Consider the following 17,636-nt stretch of genomic DNA (forward strand, 5'->3'; position numbering starts at 1 on the left):
ACGCGAAGAGAGCGCTTTGGGCGTAATCAGTCGTATCTAATCGATTGCCGGTTGCCAAAAAAAAGAAGAGAGTCCAAACTTCTAAAGAAGTCGCACTACAGAAGAAAAACTAAGATACTGCTAACAGAAGGCTTTAAAACCACTTTTTCCAGGGCTTACAAAAATGTGACTCGTCTCCGAACAAAGTTCAGAAGTCGAAGTTTCTTCGCAGGAGAAAGGATTTACTTAAGACAGTAAGTTTTCCTCCTGGTCATCTGATCGGACAGAAGAATGAGGACAAACAATGGCAGAGACCTACAGGAAAGCCGTGTAGCCTCTGCTCTGTTGTACTTAGCCTCGATCCCATCCGCTGTTACGTGTAGGCAGCACGGCAGCTGTTTTCGCCTTTTAAACTAATTCGAAAGTGGTGGAGTTACTTTATTTAGTTTTTATGTAGTGTAGCATGTATGAGCGAACTTTAAACGTTTAAAGGGAAATGCTGTGATTGGTGAGAGAAAACTCAGCAGCTGCTGAGTTAGTATTTTCACAGGCTGTTTCCTGCGGTTTGAGGGATTAAAAATCCATAAAACATTCGTTATTACTCTTAAATCACAGTGAGCATCCGGCTACAGGACCTCAGGGTGTAAGAGGGAATCACCATGGCAACACAGTTTACCATCGACGATGCGTTTGTGCTGGAGGGAGATGAGGAGGGGGTTGTGACTGACGGAGAGCCGCAGGGATGGAAGGACAGAGAAGGAGGAGGAGAGATGACATTTGGCCCTTTGAGTTTCTCCAAACCTCAGAATCATCCCTCACCTGCTGCCGCCTCCCCTGAACCCACTAACCTCAAGTATCAGGTAGCATGCACACAAGAGATACAAAACATTGTTTGCATTTCTGTTTTCATGTTGCTGTTACATTTCCAGTGAGAGGCTGTCTAATTCCTTTTTGATTGGTATCAGTTTTAGCTTGTAGTGTTTTTATAACAACACTACGAATTCGTAGCTACAAACTCAAGAATTCAGCAAGTCCCTGTGAGCAAGGAAGACAGCTAACTTATCATTTTTAGGACTGAAAGAGAAGATCCAGGCTTAAGGTGGGCAGCAATCGGCAGCAGCCAGTGAAATGAAACAAAAGAAGAAAGAAAACAAGAGCATGAAAAGATGGCAAAGAATAAAGAAGAAAAGAAATAAACCTTGGGAGCACACAATTTTAATGACGTGTAACAATGAGATGATTTGAATCTATGTGGAGTGAAAGAGCAGGCTTCACGAGAGCTTCTGCTAGCAGTTTGAACATAAAGCAGCATTTTTTTTTTTTTAAATTTTGCATTACCTCATCTAGCTCTGACTGTAATCTTCAAAAAAGGAAATATTTCAACCTTAAAGAAAGGAAGAGAGAGGGTGTCTGTCCACAGCCTAAACTGGGAGCTATTTCCACAAAAGATGTGTCTAGTAGCTCAAGGCTCTGCCTCCCATTATACTCTGGAGAACTGTAGGAGCCACAAAGACTGACACTGACAGCACAGTGCTGTATTAGCACAACTTGTACACACCAATTATCTGTGATCTCTTTGTGCTGTTCTGCTGCAAACAGATATAGTTACCAACACTGAGAAAAGTTTAAGAAAAGTAGTGGTGGTAGATATTGTTTATACAGTAAAAGCTGCTCATTTTAGCCTGTTGCTAGGTGGTTGCTAGGCACCCTCATCCATCCTAATACTGAATGCATAATTAAACTTTTGTGGATGTGAATGAGACATTATTGCAATGAAATTAAAACAATAGGATGTTTTTACAATGTGTTATAGGAGCATAAAAGTTAAAACTGGTCATTTTGTGACTGGCGGTAGCTAGGCAACATAATAAAATCATAATATGTGATATAAAAAACAATTGGCAGATGCCTAAGTTGGGCTTGTGTGCCAAGTGTGGCTGTTCAAGTTATGAAAGTCAAGGAGGGATTTATGGAAACACACATAGATACAGTAAGTTCTGGTAAAATGGAATCTGTAAGATGTGATGGAGCTGGGCTGTTAACCGTGTGAAAAGAACTATTTTAAACGTGTCACAACATATTTGTGAAGGCCAGTGACTCTTGTAGATTACTGTTCAAAAGTCTTGAGCTGCCCTTCATTTCTATTTATTTTGCTTACAAGCAGCAAAGTGGTGTTAGGTATTAGTTCTCCAGTTTTTTTTTCTCCACTTTACACTGCCTGCCTGAATCATTCAAGGATAAAAGCAGTATCTAACTCCAGGCATGAGCCTGTACTGTGTCTACACTTAACAGACAACTTAGCAAAGAACCAGTTTTAAATGATATTTCCTGGCACTTCATTCCTAGCAGCCTGTCACACAAACACATAATTTGTTCCCATTTCCTCTGGCGAATATATGAGCAATGCCAGAGATAACACAGTTTAACACAATGAAATAAACATTTGGCACCAACAAGAAGATTCCTAGCATGATGTGCAGTGTGTCCTCAAAAATAAAACTGGACAAACTGGGCATGTGTGGACAAAAGAAGAAGTGGGAGGCCTAATAAATTTCTACAGCAGATGAACATATCTGAAAGTCACGTCCTTAAGAAATAGGGAAAAAAAAACAGCGACTATAATAACAGTATTACTTTTGCTTCCTCTCTGCGAGCTATACATTTTTCTTTGCCGTTTATATGACATCCACCATCTCCTCTTGTTTTAGAATCTGGAAAATGAAGACGCCTTGGGCAACAACGGGAATTCCTCTTTCAATAACTTCTTCAAAATCAGGTGGGCTCTGTAGTTCAGGCGTGATTTTTCTTTTCCCTGCTTCTTCTGTGAATGTGAGATGAAGCGTGTTTCTGCTTTCTCCACAGTGACCCTGCAACGCTGTCTTACTGCAGCTCTCAGTGGTCCTTCAGCACCTTGAGTTCAGTCACGCAGCTTTCTGCGCACTGCTGCGGGTAAGTTCGGTCTTCTCTCACGGAGAAGCATAACAAACACGGTTACTTTAAAAACACGTTTCGCCTAGGTGGGTGTCCCATCCGCTGGTGAAGAAAAACAGAAGGGTTGTTCTCTCTTCATTCCTTCTCCTCATCACTGGAGTTGGTAAGTACATGTTTTTGTTACTTATTAAGTATGAAACACACAAACCAGAACAATTTACTGAGAGAAACTTGTTTTTCTCATGTTTACCTGATTCATTTTGGCTGTGGGAGCATCACAGTAACAAGGGCTGCCTGCTCCCACTGTAGATGGTTTAGTGATTTTAATTTAATTTTGGTTTTAAACTCAAAAGAATTGCTAATCTCCAGTTAAATGACTGCAGTCGAAAAGGACAAACACACCTCTTCTTTCTGATTCTAAGTTCACTTCAAAATGACGCTCTAACATTAACACAAAGGCACCACTCCAAATTGTTTTGCAATGCTACACCGGGTAGTTTGTTCCGTGTTGTGTCAGGCAATGATAGTCTTGGCACTTTGCACAGTGAACTTTGTCCCCCTGCACTGATCAACAGATTATGACAGAGTTATTGCCGGAATAACCAAACTAATAAAAACAGAACCTTTCAAACCTATAATGTTTGTGCTGTTTTTGTTTTAGCTCTTATTTTCACAGGTATTGTCATACAGCTCAATCCAAGTGCAGGTAAGGAAGATAAAATATTGACATGCAAAGCATTTAGACTGTTGTTGTTGTTTTTTAGAAATGCATGTTAGTCCAAATGCAAGCATACACAAAGAAGCGCGTCACTTCTCAACTTCTTTCAAATCATAAACAGACCAAACATGAATGAATGCAGGACTTATATAGTGGATTAAATAGTATAATTCAGAATGGAATGTTTTTATTAGAGTCCATTAGTGCTGGTGTGCTTTCCCACAAGTGGGAGGATCTCTGTGTTATCTTGACACACAAAAGAACACACAGAAAGCTGCCATAGTCCTTGCCTGCTACAGGACAGTATAGTTCTTAGTCCAGATCTCACAGTCTGTCTGCTTTTACGACTGGAGTGACAGAATCATAACAAGAATCATGTACAGTGGGCCTTTTTTGCTTGTTTCTTTGTTTTTTGTACCGCCTTATGACAATTAAGGTGATAATCCAGCCAAAGTAGTCGCTCTGAGGTTTTCAATCTCCTCCAACAACCACTGCCAACCAGTCAGAAAACACATGTTTCCCTAGCAACCGGTGGCTTTATTATATCCATGGTAGATAACTGTCCTACACTTGAAAGTGAAAAGTGCAAATATTTCATGCTGACTGACCTTAGTGCATAGGGGTCATCTCAGACTTGCCATGATGGTTTGTCTCAGTCAGCATCTGCTTTTGTTGAGAACAATTTAACCCTCGCTCAGCATCTTCAGCATCTGAACATTTTTGGGGGGTTTTGTAAATAAATGATAACATGGTGCATAATCTTTGTAGCAACTAGTTGGCCGACTTCCCGCTAACCTCAAACTCCACTGAACCTCTTTAAATCCTCTTTTTCTTGGATGCCTGGAGGTTTTACTTTATGGTTACACCTGGGGGAACAGCCACCCTGATAATTTAAATTCAGCTGAAAAGTCCCTCCGTTTCTGGGAACCGAAGGAGCATTTGCACTTGGAAATGACAGATGGCTTAAGGTTTAGGCTGTAGACGGTGATCACAAGTTCACCTAGAACACCTAAAACTTCTACTTGTCCTCTAAAATAACTTCTTCAAGCTTACGCATTGTTACTACACACAATGTTGTCAGCAGAATGTTTGTAATGTAGCAACAAACCTATACAAGAATCACTGTTTCTTACTGTCAGGGAAATCTTTAGTTAGATCATTGTAAGTGTAGTATGGGTGTGAATAAAGTTCATAGTAGTCCACAGCTGTGTATCCCTCCACATTATACCTGCAATGTTTTGCAGACAGGACAGGCTTTGCCACATTGGAAAAATCTTGTGGAAATAAAATATCTTTTTTCCAGTAAGTTGACCATTTTTTCTGAACCCTCCATTACTCACTGTGTTTCTATCTTTGGCCAAATGGAATTCAATTGGTTGGTGATTTCGGTATGTCTTTGTGAGCTGGGTGGTTACTGTGATGTGTCGTATCCACCCTTGCTTTTATGGACATGAGCTGACATTGGATGATTCATGTTAGCAAACATTGCATTGTTTTTCTTGGCCTTCATCTATTCATATACTCTTGTGGTGTGTTTGCAGGTGGTTGAATAACTTAGTTCGTGTTGCCTTGCAGTGCAAACTCCTTGCGTATGAAGTATTCTTGGTTAATATCTCTTGTGCTAAATCTGAAGTATTACCAAACAGCAGATGAGGATCTGCTTCAAGGAGCAAGCTCTTCACCTTCTGCCTTACCAGACATTTGAATTTCGTTATTTATGCAGGCACGTGATGAGGCACTGATTTAAGGGGCGCTTGATTTACTTTTGCTTTGTACTCAATTGACAGAACAAGCATTTGCAGCACTGGTCAATCATGTTTGTGATTGAGTTTCAAATTTGGTTAATTGTGCAGCCCTAGTGCAATGCTCTGACTGCATGCTTGCGATAAGTTTGTATTGAATGAGATCACACTTCACATTCCATATAGTGCAGAGGTCTGCTGGGCCCGGTAGTGGCTCTGTGTGTCACATGTTTAACTATCTTGAACCTCTCTTGCCTTGTCTTTGATTAGTAGTGTCCCTTTTGATTTTTCTGCCTCCAAACCTCTAAAAAGCTGAGTGTTCAATACTTCTCATCTTGTATTTCTGTCCAAACCCAGCGCATTTTATCAAGTATCTATATGTTCAGAACTGTTATTCAGAATTTCTTTGGCTGTACAACCAGGATTCATAATGAATTAAAGTCTGTCAGGCAAGTTTTAAAAAGTCTTTTCAGATCAAATGAGCCTTGCTTTTCCCCTTTACAAAAATCAGCACCTCCCATTAAATTGGTCAACACATTCCACGAATATCAGCTTCAAATGCTCACCGCGAGTTAGGCACTTTAAATTAGTCGTGTCTGCCTTTTTTGTATAGAGTGTCTCCTCTCCAGCTTGAGGCAGAAATCAAGCAATTAATGTGCTCTTTGGGATGAGCTCACCCACAACATATTAAGAAAATGTCACCAGAGTCAAAATAGATGAAATTAGATCAATTTGCCTTTCATAAGTAGCTACAGGAGCAGGTGCATCTCTGCAATTAAGCTGTAAAATCTGCTTAAGAACTTTCGTTATCTAAAGTTGACTGGGCATACTTCCATAACCCCGAGTCCTGTTCAGAGCAATTCATGCTCTTATCACTGCTCCCAAGCCTTTTCTTGAGCATCATCACCACAAGAATTGTGGGTGGGTGGGGGGGGGGGGGGGGAGCTCTCTTACCCCCTTTTTTTTAAGTAGAGAATTTTGAAAGTTAGCAACACATTATTAATCACATCTGCATCAACTTCTGTGCTATTTTGTCATACATTAGTTGATGAATTATTCTACTCACCCCTTTAAGATTTTCTTTAAAATGTACATCTGCTAAGTCACCATCTGCCTCCAAATGAACTAGCATAATAGTAATTGTGCATACGGCTCAAGTATTGCATTATTTAGTAACACCTTATAATCACAAAGAGAGTATTTACCCTGTAACTAAAAGGAATTCAATGTATTTAATTTGAAATTACAATATAATTATATACTTAAAGGTAACAAGCCAGATTTTTACAGGAAACAAAGCAAAATTATACTCTGCAAGTAAATTTAAGTAGAGTGTAAGTACGTTTTTAAGTACTGCATGAGTAATTTTAAATAAGTAATTTTGTAGAAAAACAAGTTAGGCAAGATCAAGCCGCTGCATAATATGGCTCAAGCTTGTCTGTTTGTTTTCCCACTAAATTGCTTACTTACTTAAAATTACTTACACACTACTTACATTTACTTGCAGTATAATTCGTGTGAAAAACTGACTCGTTACCCCCTTATTCTTGTGTAACTACCTTTAAGTATTTGTGGGTAAATCTAATTACAGTGTCGTTTTAAATTAAATCCAATAAAATTCCATCTAATTATAGGGGCCTTTAGACATGTACTTTTAGACATGTACTTTAAAATGTTGTAAAGTATGCACTATTTTTTCCTTTTGCTTATAACCAGAAAGTCTGTAAGTGCAGCCCAGCTGTGCAAGCATTCTTTTTTCAAGTGTTTTACACTGTTCAGACTCCTTTCATGTGCAACATAAAATGAGATCACATAGTGAAGGAAAGAGGCCAATTATTTCCTGGTTTGTTTATGAAAATTACAACAAAATTCTGTGAGCTGTAGTTATAAATGTGGTTTGCTGTTCCCACAGGCAGCTGCAAATATCACAGATTGAGCTACAGCTGAAATCTTTGATACCACCACTTAAATTTTGCCTAACTAAAGTGAAAGTACCATCGATATTGATGGTTATATATTAGGAATTTGCAGTTTGGCTGTTTCTGGTGTCCATTTCTGGGGTGGCTGTAGCTCAGGTGGCAGAGCAGGTCAGCCACTAATCAGAAGGTCGGTGGTTCGATCCCAGGCTGCCTCCTGGCTGCATGTCAAATATCCTTGGGCAAGATACTAACCCCATGTTTGCCTACTGGTGGTGGTCAGAGGGCCCGGTGACGCCTGTGTCCGGCAGCCTCGCCTCTGTCAGTGAGCCCCAGGGCAGCTGTGGCTACAATGTAGCTTGCCATCGCCAGTGTGTGAATGTGTGTGTGAATGGGTGAATGACTGAATGTAGTGTAAAGCGCTTTGGGGTCCTATGGACTAGAAAAGCGCTATACAAATGCAGGCCATTTACCATTTCTCCATTTTTATGCCTTCCTTTCAGCCACATAATTTATAATCATAAGATACTTTTTCACCTTCTTGTTCACACCTTTTATTAATGTTGTTAGAAAACTAAGCAGTGATTTCCAACAACAACGTGTTAATCTTGTCAAAAGAGTAGTTAGTCATTTTCAATATTTATGCAGCTGTAGCTTCAGATTTACTGTACAGGCAAACTTCATCAATCCTCTAATTTAACTTAGCATTTCTGGCTGTTTCAGAGCATGTAAATGTTAAATGGACCGGTAGTTAAGTAGTACTTTCTTAATCTAATTAAGAACTCAAAGCGTTGTGTGTGTTTTCTCTTGACTGTAGCTGATAAAACTGTCCCCACAGGTATTTCAAGTGCTATTTTCTTCATTCCTGGATTTCTTCTGTTTATCCCTGGAGGTAATTTTGTTCATTTTATCTCTTAAACCTTTTACTTGTCTTTTTATGTGCAAAGCTTTGTTTTGATGAATGCTAATATTGCCATTCTGTGTGTTCGCCCGCAGTGTACCATGTGATTTACATCAGCTGTGCAGTCCGTGGTAGAAGAGGCTTCAAACTGTTCTACCTACCTTATTTTGAAAAATGAAATTTCATGTGACCAGACATGTTCACTACATTTCTTTCAACTATGTTATAATTAATGGTATTTTGACACTCATAAGATATATTGACCTGTTTTTTGTTGTTTTTCTTTGTTTTTGGTTTGTTTGACATATTGACCACTCCTACTTTTACCACTCAGCGCCTTCACTATATTTCCACTCCATGAACTGACATTACTGTATGTGTATACCAAAAAGACCACCGTCTCGCCTGTGTATTCTGTTTTAAGTGAAAGATGACTGTGAAATTACAATAAAATGTTGTATATTTTAATTTGTGTCAGTTGGTTTTAATGAAAAGCCATTCCTTTAAATCATGATATATTTCACAATATATATTTAAAATGTAGATGTTATATTGTTCAAAATCAGGCATTTACCTCTGCATCTGTTATTGAGTGCATTTTTCAGAGAAATCTATTTTTGACCTTCTGCTATTTCTTGGTTCTAAGAACGTGTTTACTCACTCTATTCATCCACTGTTCTGAAAGGTATTACGCATTTATTCAATTTGTAAGGCTAATTGAGAAGTAGCTTTGGGTCTGCTTTTAAAGGCTGATGGATCAAATCTATTTAACAGAAGCATTAGGATTGCACAAACACACACATACACACACACATATATTTGTTATATACAATTTCATGGTCCAAAGTTTGGATATATGTAATAATTGCTGTTAAATTTACTTTCAATTTAAATGTAATACTTTCTTTTTAAATGGTCCATTGACCTGCTTCCAGCATGTTTCTTTTTCAGATTTTGAGGCCGTGTTTGAACCTGTCTGAACAAGCTATTAAGGATAAAAGCCTGAAATTTGATCTGAACCGGGATACATCAAAAAATCCTATTGCCTTAAAATATGAAAAAGTCCCATATTTGAGCACACACTAAAAAAAACTAATAAACTTCACATTGCAAAAGTCAATTAGTGATCATTTCTGGATGGTATATGGTTATATTTCACAGTAATGTAAAATGAAACATGTAGAATACTTTAACATAAAATTTTTAGTCACAAATATAACAAAAAGGCTATTTTCATTATGCTGGCAAATATTACAAAATGCACCACAAAATAAGTTAATTAAAACAGTAAAAAAAAAAAATAGTAGATAACATTTTTGGACCTACTGCCCTGGAGGAGTCTCATCATTCAGCTTAAATTAAAAATGTGCTTAGAGACACTGGTCTTGAGCAGTAGACCGGTCCTTGTATCTAACCATTTTTATAGATTTTTATTTAAAATACTGACCTATGAATCATTCAAGCATAAAAAGGCACCTAAATCAGTCAGTGTTAGGTCTACCTGTAACAGACAACTAAGCAAAGAACCCATTTTAAGCCTGTGATTAACACACATGATTTGATGCCATTCCCTCTGTTAAATCTACAAAACAATTCCAAAGTGCATTAATTTGTTTTTCACATAAATAAACATCATATTAATTAGAGTATTAATTGATAGGACAATAAAATGAAATTTGGTAAGATTTGGAGGAGCATATGCTGATCACATCTTTTTTTAATGAGCAGAAGCAACAACAGGACAGAGCAGGTGAGAATAGAGAAGATGAGGCATGTGGCATGCACATTAAAAAACAGAGGTAGTGGAGAGGTGAAGATGAAGAGAGAATCAGTACTACAGAAAAGAGCTAGAACAAGTTTTCAGAGCTCACATTTGCCATAATTCAAAAAGTGGCCAGATCAGATAAGACATGACACCTGATTTGATCCTTGTACATTTTTAAAGCAAACTGATAAACCTGCACTTTCTTTTATTCATTTAACCTTAAAACAATATAAAAATATAAAGTCTACACATCTAGTAAAAATGCATAAGATGTATGAGTCTCCAACATTTCAAACATTACTCTGGATGCTTATACCTTAGTGAATGTGGTGTTTCTAATAGGGTGTTACTCTAGGACAGATGGGTTTATGGCTAGAATCACAGTATATCTATTAGAATGAATTGAATTGCAGCACTGTGCTACATATACTGCCACTGGTTTGGTACTTCAAGCCTGATCAGACCAGTTATGAGTATGACAAACCAGCAGGCTTTTAATCTCTGTAGAGTGTGCATATGAAAGTAAGCTAAACAAGCACTTGAATGTTCAGGGTTGATTTAATTGACTCTTAAAAAGAGCAATTGGACCCAATAAACAGAAACTATTTCCATTTAAATTGACAATAGATTATTCTAAATATCTAAATCTCCAGTGATCCCAGTTTTAAAAAGAAATAACAGCAATAATAACAAACCCAATGAAGGACACTTGGGTTCTGCTGCTTTCCTGTCATACTGGTCAGATAACTGCTGAGCCAGGAGTAAGGTAGCACTTTCTTAAAAATAACAGGGTTCTTGGTGATCTGCACTGATGATCACTCTGTATGAAGCTACAATGTTTGGACCATTACGATGAGAAAAAATAGTGGTAATTCACAAAAATGATGCAAGTCCATCTGCCGGAGGCTAGCAGGTAGAGTGTGGGAAATCAGTGGGTTGCAGACTTTCACATCCACACAGAGGAGGAGAAATAACAGATAAGCATGGTGTGTATGCTGCTGGCAGTGTGTTTGAGATAACTGTCATGCTGAAAATGAAGCTGTTGCCCATCAGATGCTTTCCAGATTATATTGCATGGTGGGTCAAAATCTGATGGCACTTTTCTGTGTTCATATTCCCATCAAATGTGGCACGATCTTCAACATCACTGGCTGAAATGCACCGACCACGACAGAGGCTTCGCTGTGTTTTACAGATGACTGTACCTCCGCCTTTTCTCTCTGGTCTCCTTCCTTCAGAATGGCTTCCTGACAGCCACCCTTCCAGTTAGACAGTTTCTGATGAGTCTTCAGTCAACAGTAGATGGCTCTATTAAGAATCTCTCAGGTCCTGTGTCAAGTCTTCACTGGATTTGTTTTGTGCTTGAATGATTTGTGGGTCAGTGTTAAGTTACTTAACAAACAAACAAACATTCCTCTAAAAATTGTAAGGTACAAGGTCTGGACTGAAAATGAGTAAAAAAAACTTTAAAAAAAAGAAGAAGAAAAAAGCAGCCAATGTCTAAAGAAAATCTCTGAAAGACCTGCAAGACACAATTAAGTCTCTCTCCTCGGAAAGAAAATATAAAAAGGTGAGGGGGTGGCTCAAGACTTTTGCACAGTAATGTACATAGAGAACTCATAAAAAGTAAAAACATATGAAACGTTTTGTGTGTGTTTGTAATTAAAACAAATACGTTGCATTATCCCGATATTCGAGAGCGCCATCATCTGGCGACATCGGGACTGTTCTTACCAGGAGGTAATATCAATGTAATAAAAGCGTAGGTAAATAATAGTCTTTTTAATCTATTTATTTCGTTATTTTGCGTGTTTGTTTCTGAGCATCTACAATTGTAAACCATTACAGCTGTTTTTCTTTTAAAACGAAAAGCTCGCGCTAGATGACGCCCCTAATGACGTCTTACGAAACGACAGCACTCGCGAAAGATCGTGATATCTCGTGAACTGAGAGTCGACCGAGGATGGAGGAAGAGGCTCGCAAGCTTCTCGCGGAGGGAATTAAAAAGAAATTAACCAGTCCCGGTAAAGGAGACTTATCGACCTTTCCCAATGGAACTAAGGTAAGACCTCCGGTCCCAGCGACTGATCGGGTTCAATCCAGGCTTTAGTCTGAGTAACGCGACGAGGTACGTTAGCTAATGCTATCGGCGTTTATACCTTTGCTAACACTTTGGACTCGAGTCAGTCCGAGTCTTTGCTGTATCGGACGCTTCTGTGTACACACATCACCGACAAGCTAGAGTGTTTTGTCGATTTATGGTGATACAGTAGTAGACGGGGTTAGGATCGTTTTAGGCCTGGTTCGTTTCCCCCCCTCTGTTTCATCTGATGGAAAGATAGGGGCGGGAACAGGACGGCCTGTGTTTGTAAATTCTGATTCGTCGAGCTCTCACGTCAGTCAATTTTTCATTTTTGTGATTGGTCACAGTGTGATACAACGCAGACCTTTACAGATATGTCATTTGGGGGTGCTAATTCTTCCTTCTTTTAGGTAATAACACCATTTCCCTTTTTATGATCAGGTGGTCTTTCACTACCGCACCAGCCTGTGTGAGGGCACCGTGCTGGATGACTCCAGAACCATGGGGGGCCGCAGTAAACCCATGGAGCTCATCCTGGGCAAAAAGTTTAAATTGGCTGTGTGGGAAAGACTGGTCATCACTATGAGAGAAGGAGAAGTTGCAGAATTTACCTGTGACACCAAGGTTGGTAAGCTGGTGATACTGGAATTGATTGGTTTAACAGTTCGTTCTTCCTCAGGGCTGATTGTATCTCTGTCTCATTCCTCAGCACACAGCACTTTATCCGCTTGTGTCCCAGTCCTTAAGAAACATCAGTGTTGGTAAGGACCCTCTGGAAGGCCAGAGGCACTGTTGTGGCATTGCCCAGATCCACTCGCACCACTCTCTGGGCCACAAGGACCTGGATCATCTCCAAGCCAATCCACAGCCACTTGTCTTTACTATCGAGCTGCTGGAGGTGAGCAGGAAGGAGAGCAACATCAATGGTGGTGCTGGGTTGGGTTCCAGTAATAGCACCAACACAGTACTTGAGTTTTTGTACATATATATTTTTGTATTTTCTTTATTGATTAGGCCATTAAAGATTGTGCTGTTAGTCCAAAGTGACACCTTAATTATGCTTGTTTGATCTTACCAGTAGTCCAAACTTAATAGAGCTTTTTTTTTTATTCACAAAACGTCACCACAGCAGGTAGCTCTGCATGTTTGATTTGTCAGATTTTTAAATGTGAAGGATAATATTATTATTTTATTATCATTACGTTATCCATTAAGTAGATCAATGACTAAATGAGCTAAAAGGCAGCAGAATCTCACTTGTCAAAAGCTGGTACTGTAAAAATGTGTTATTTTTATATGAAAAATCATTATTAGAATAATTTTCAGTTAATTAGCTATAAATCAAATAGTTGTTTCAGCCTGTATTAACTTTGTATTAACTGTAAAGTTGTTTAATCTATATTCTATCTATATGAAATATTTTCAAGCTTTTCATGGGATCATGAAAAAGGAAAGAAAATACTAGTGAAAAATATATATTTTTCAAATTTCTTCCTCAGTAAATACACTCATTATATTCCATTAGTAGGTGCATCAAATATACTAAATATACTTCATGTGTCTCTCTACCTGCCCAGGTTCTTCCTCCCGGGTCATTCCAGCTGGATGTGTGGGCCATGACGGATAAAGAGAAACTCAGTTTTGTGCCTCAGATCCACGAGGAGGGCAACAAGCTCTTCAAAGAAGGCCACATCAGTGAGGCCAGAGACAAATACTACAATGGCATCGCCTGCCTTAAAAACCTACAGATCAAGGTTGGGGGACAGTCATGCATTTTGTGCACTGATAACCATGGACACATTGCTGTCATACATTTCCTTCCTTGAATATGTTTTCAAGTGGAATTAAGATTTGTGTCTCTTGTCATTTTGTTAATACTTTGTGAAATCTTTTATTCAGGAGCAACCTGGAGATGAAAGTTGGTTAAAGTTGGACGGGATGATCACAACACTGCTTCTCAACTACTGTCAGTGCCTCTTGCTCGAGGGCCAGTATTACGAGGTCATCGAACACTGCTCGTCCCTTCTCTTCAAATACGAGAGTAAGGCTGCATGACTCAAATTTAGTTAGTTTGCACCAATTTCACTGCTGACGGATGACACCACTTAAACGTTAGCGCAGGGCTCTAGACGAACTTTTTGCCATGGGCGTACCGGTACGCCTAACTTTAAAAAGTTAGGCGTACCGGCACAAAAGTTAGGGGCACACAAATTTTATAATAATTGATATAATATAATGTGTTTTTCTGGATACACTGTGCTTTTTCAGCATTCAAAGATTGATGACACCGTGTCAGAGCACTGGCTATGAATTTCAGACGGATCAGGCCTTAACTTAACAGAAAAGTTAGCAATAGTTCTTTTCCTATTGCAGCTACATCCACTTCTGTCGTGCCTAGGCTGCTCACTAGGGCTGGGTATCATCACTGATTTCTATAATCCATTCGATTCCGGTTTTCAAAAAGACGTTATCACAGCGCGGAACGGACGCATCAGAATCGCTAAGCTCCGACAGCGTGTCCGTCTACGGGCCGTCGGGTGAGAAAGCCGAGAAAGACAAAGTTGATTCTGATGCGTCGGGTCGTTCTGTGTTTACGTCTTTGTGTGGAATCCGTGTACCTGCTCTCATTTGCTGTTTGGTTGTTGTTGAAATGGTTTTGTGAGCTTTAATCTGAGAATCTGGCGTTTCTGGCAAAACACAGTTATATTTAAAAGTCGATTCAGGATTTAATGAATTGATATCGCTTTATTCAAGCTACTCACCTCCCACTTCCACCTGCACTTTCAACTGGACCACGGCCAATCAGAGAGGTCCCGCCCCTTACTATCTCTGATAGGTTATTCCACGATAGGGGCAAAATGTGTGTCTGTTGTTGACCACAGGGAAGGTTGCAGATTTTTTTTTTTTTTTTTTTTTGCTACCTGAACAGTTGGTCGCACAGGTGCAACCAAATGGGTTTTTTTTTTAGTCGCACCACTGAAAAATTTGGTCGCATTTGCGACCAAATTGGTCGCACTCAAGAGCCCTGTAGCGTCTTGCTTATAATACAGCATTAGTTGCTTTCTCCCTTTTGCCTTTCTGTGGCACATCATCGTTGCTAAGAAACTTGGTAAAATACATCTTTTAATCTTTTTTTTTTTTTTTTTTTAAACAAATGTGACTCTGTTAGAGTCAGTTTTGTCAAAGTTGTCGCAGATTGCATAACTTCAATTATTTACCCCTCTTACGCTTGACTCTGACACCGCCACAACTACTAGCCTCATCGTCAAAGATAAGTCGCACCTCCTGGCTTAGGTCTGGAGCTGGGTCAGTGGATCACCTGGTTCCACCTCGTGGCCACAGATGCAACCACGCATCGATGTCATGCCCATGTCCTCCGATCCACTCCGGGGTATTACACAGAAAGTTGAACAGACGCAGAAACCAGCCTGAACCTGACTGATCGTATCAGTTGTGGTTGTCGTATTAGTCTTGTTTTTTTTTTTTTTTCATTTCTATATTAAAATGGTAAAATACTGTTACTATTTTTGGCATTTATTCTTTACCATTTGGGAGTTTTATCACCAACACAAGGGTGCTCAGCATAATAAAATAAATCATTATACGTAGGTTATTTTACTTGTGACAGCTGATTGCTTCACAATTGCCCTCTGCACATACAAACACTAAACTATATCTCATGCCATACAAGTGAACTGTGCAGTTGTTCAGGGTTATTATGGCATGGAAAAGCGTCTCACTGTCATTAATATTATTGGACGCTGCTATTCTCGTTAGCTCATCCGTCCGAAGGATTGATGTGATGGCAAGGCACAAGAATTGCTCCTCCTGCTACTGTGGTAGTCAGATTTTAATAAAACGAGTGTTTTCGGGCCTCCTCGACTTCTCAGTGGATTTAAATTCTTGTTAGGTTTAGAAAAAACGTTCTTTCTGCATGTCACACATTACAATAATTTGCAAATTATGATGGATAACAAGCCAGTTGAGCTCCTATCTAATAATGATGTGTATGTGTTAGTCTCTGTAGAGAAATTACTCCTCTGCATTTAACCCATTCACCCAGTGAAGCAGTGGGCAGCCACCAGTGCAGCGCCCGAGGAGCAGTGGGTGGCTACAGTACCTTGCTCAGGGGTACCTCAGGGTAGCCGTTCAGTGGATTCAACCCCTGACCTTCCAATCATGGGCAACCACTTTACCTACTGAGCTATCCCTGCCCTGTGTCACCAATGCTGTAGTTTGAATAGCTGTTCTTCCTCCTCCTAACAGACAATGTAAAGGCCCTTTACAAGCGCGCTAAAGCCCACGCTGCTGTGTGGAACGAGACGGAGGCGCGAGCCGACTTCGCGAAGCTCTTGGAACTGGATCCTTCTCTGGGACCGTCTGTGGCCAAGGAGCTGAAAACCATGGAGGAGAGGATCCGCTCCAAACAGAAGGAGGAAAAGGGTCGCTACAAGGACCTGTTCAACTACAACACGCCACCAGCTACTGCCACTACAGTCAGTGCAGTTTGAGTTTTTCCTAATTGCACTGATCATATTCACAGGCCCGCAAGTGAGGAGCTTGTTTTGTAAGTAAGTCGTATTGTGTTTTAATGAAGCGTGTTATACTCCTTCCTTCTTGCAGGGTTGAAGTCTCGATGAGTTGGACTCGAGAGGATGCCTGTTAATTTCAAGATGGAGGAGAGAAACAGTCGGTGCGCTCGGCGTTTCACTTTTATTCCATCCAAGCCAAACACCCAGCCACGGGTCGATGCGCAAACAAAACTTGCATTGCAGCTTTAGTCCTCTAAATGTTAAATTAAGATTTTGATTTGAAAATGTTTGTTGTAGCTGGAATTTAAAGTGAAAACCCAGTTTTTTTAGAGGACTGTAATGTAAGGCACAGCCATTAATTCAGTCTGTAATATTAATTTAAAGGAAGGTTTGTTTTTTTTTCCATTTACCTTCTTAAAGGGAGCGTTTTCCTTTTAATGATCAACTTATCTGCAATTTGGGAGCCCATTACCATGATCAAAATGATCAGAAAATCTTGTTTTTTTGGACAATCATGTATCTCATCTTTGCCTCGCACCCCCTTTCTATTATGGTCACAGCAGAATCACCATGACTACATGATACGTGGGCCATGAAACGTAACCTCTGCGAAAATCTTATAAAACACTTTCATTGTCTTTGCTTTCTACTGTGTACTTATTTCACGTATGTACTAAATACTACCTTTATTTTTATGTCAAGATGTACTCTGCGCAAACTCACAGTATCTCATTCACTTGCTTAGAAAGAGCTACTCTACTGTTCATGTGAAGCAGTGCGTCATTTAGCCCAAGCTTGCCTGCAGTGACATGTTATTGAGGTTGTGATTGTGGAACTGTAAATAAATCTGTGTTTATCCTCAGCTTTGTGTTTTGTTAAATATGGCCTATAGAGCTGGATTTATTTAAAAAAAAAAATTGGATGTTTTCTATCAATCAGAAGTCTTGAGTGAAAAAAAACAAACTGTCCTTGCTCTTTAAACGTTTTCTAGATTAAGGCCGTTGAGTTTAATTTCCTAAAAATAAAGAAATAAATCTGCCAAGTATGTTGTCAAAACACTATTTCCAAG

At 39.4% G+C, this 17,636-nt stretch overlaps 2 protein-coding genes across 2 annotated transcripts; both read left to right on the plus strand.

Moving 5' to 3' along the window:
- Positions 1 to 35: 35 nt before the first annotated feature.
- Positions 36 to 8,655, plus strand: tmem134 (transmembrane protein 134). The gene is made up of 8 exons (XM_085409866.1): positions 36 to 233; positions 595 to 839; positions 2,688 to 2,755; positions 2,842 to 2,928; positions 2,997 to 3,073; positions 3,572 to 3,616; positions 8,125 to 8,178; positions 8,283 to 8,655. Exons 2-8 carry the CDS (start codon positions 639 to 641, stop codon positions 8,363 to 8,365), a joined length of 615 nt encoding a protein of 204 aa, XP_085265992.1. The 5' UTR covers positions 36 to 233; positions 595 to 638; the 3' UTR covers positions 8,366 to 8,655.
- Positions 8,656 to 11,853: 3,198 nt separating this feature from the next.
- On the plus strand, positions 11,854 to 17,429 carry aip (aryl hydrocarbon receptor interacting protein). The gene is made up of 7 exons (XM_085409865.1): positions 11,854 to 12,014; positions 12,477 to 12,659; positions 12,745 to 12,933; positions 13,613 to 13,789; positions 13,935 to 14,076; positions 16,302 to 16,531; positions 16,659 to 17,429. The coding sequence occupies exons 1-7, from the start codon at positions 11,916 to 11,918 to the stop codon at positions 16,662 to 16,664; spliced, it is 1,026 nt and encodes a 341-aa protein (XP_085265991.1). The 5' UTR covers positions 11,854 to 11,915; the 3' UTR covers positions 16,665 to 17,429.
- The last annotated feature ends 207 nt before the right edge of the window (positions 17,430 to 17,636 follow it).

The sequence above is a fragment of the Rhamphochromis longiceps genome, linkage group LG6, assembly GCF_057381845.1.
Source record: "Rhamphochromis longiceps isolate RC_006_pf linkage group LG6, R_longiceps_female_GT1.1, whole genome shotgun sequence".
NCBI classification, from domain to species: Eukaryota; Metazoa; Chordata; class Actinopteri; order Cichliformes; family Cichlidae; genus Rhamphochromis; species Rhamphochromis longiceps.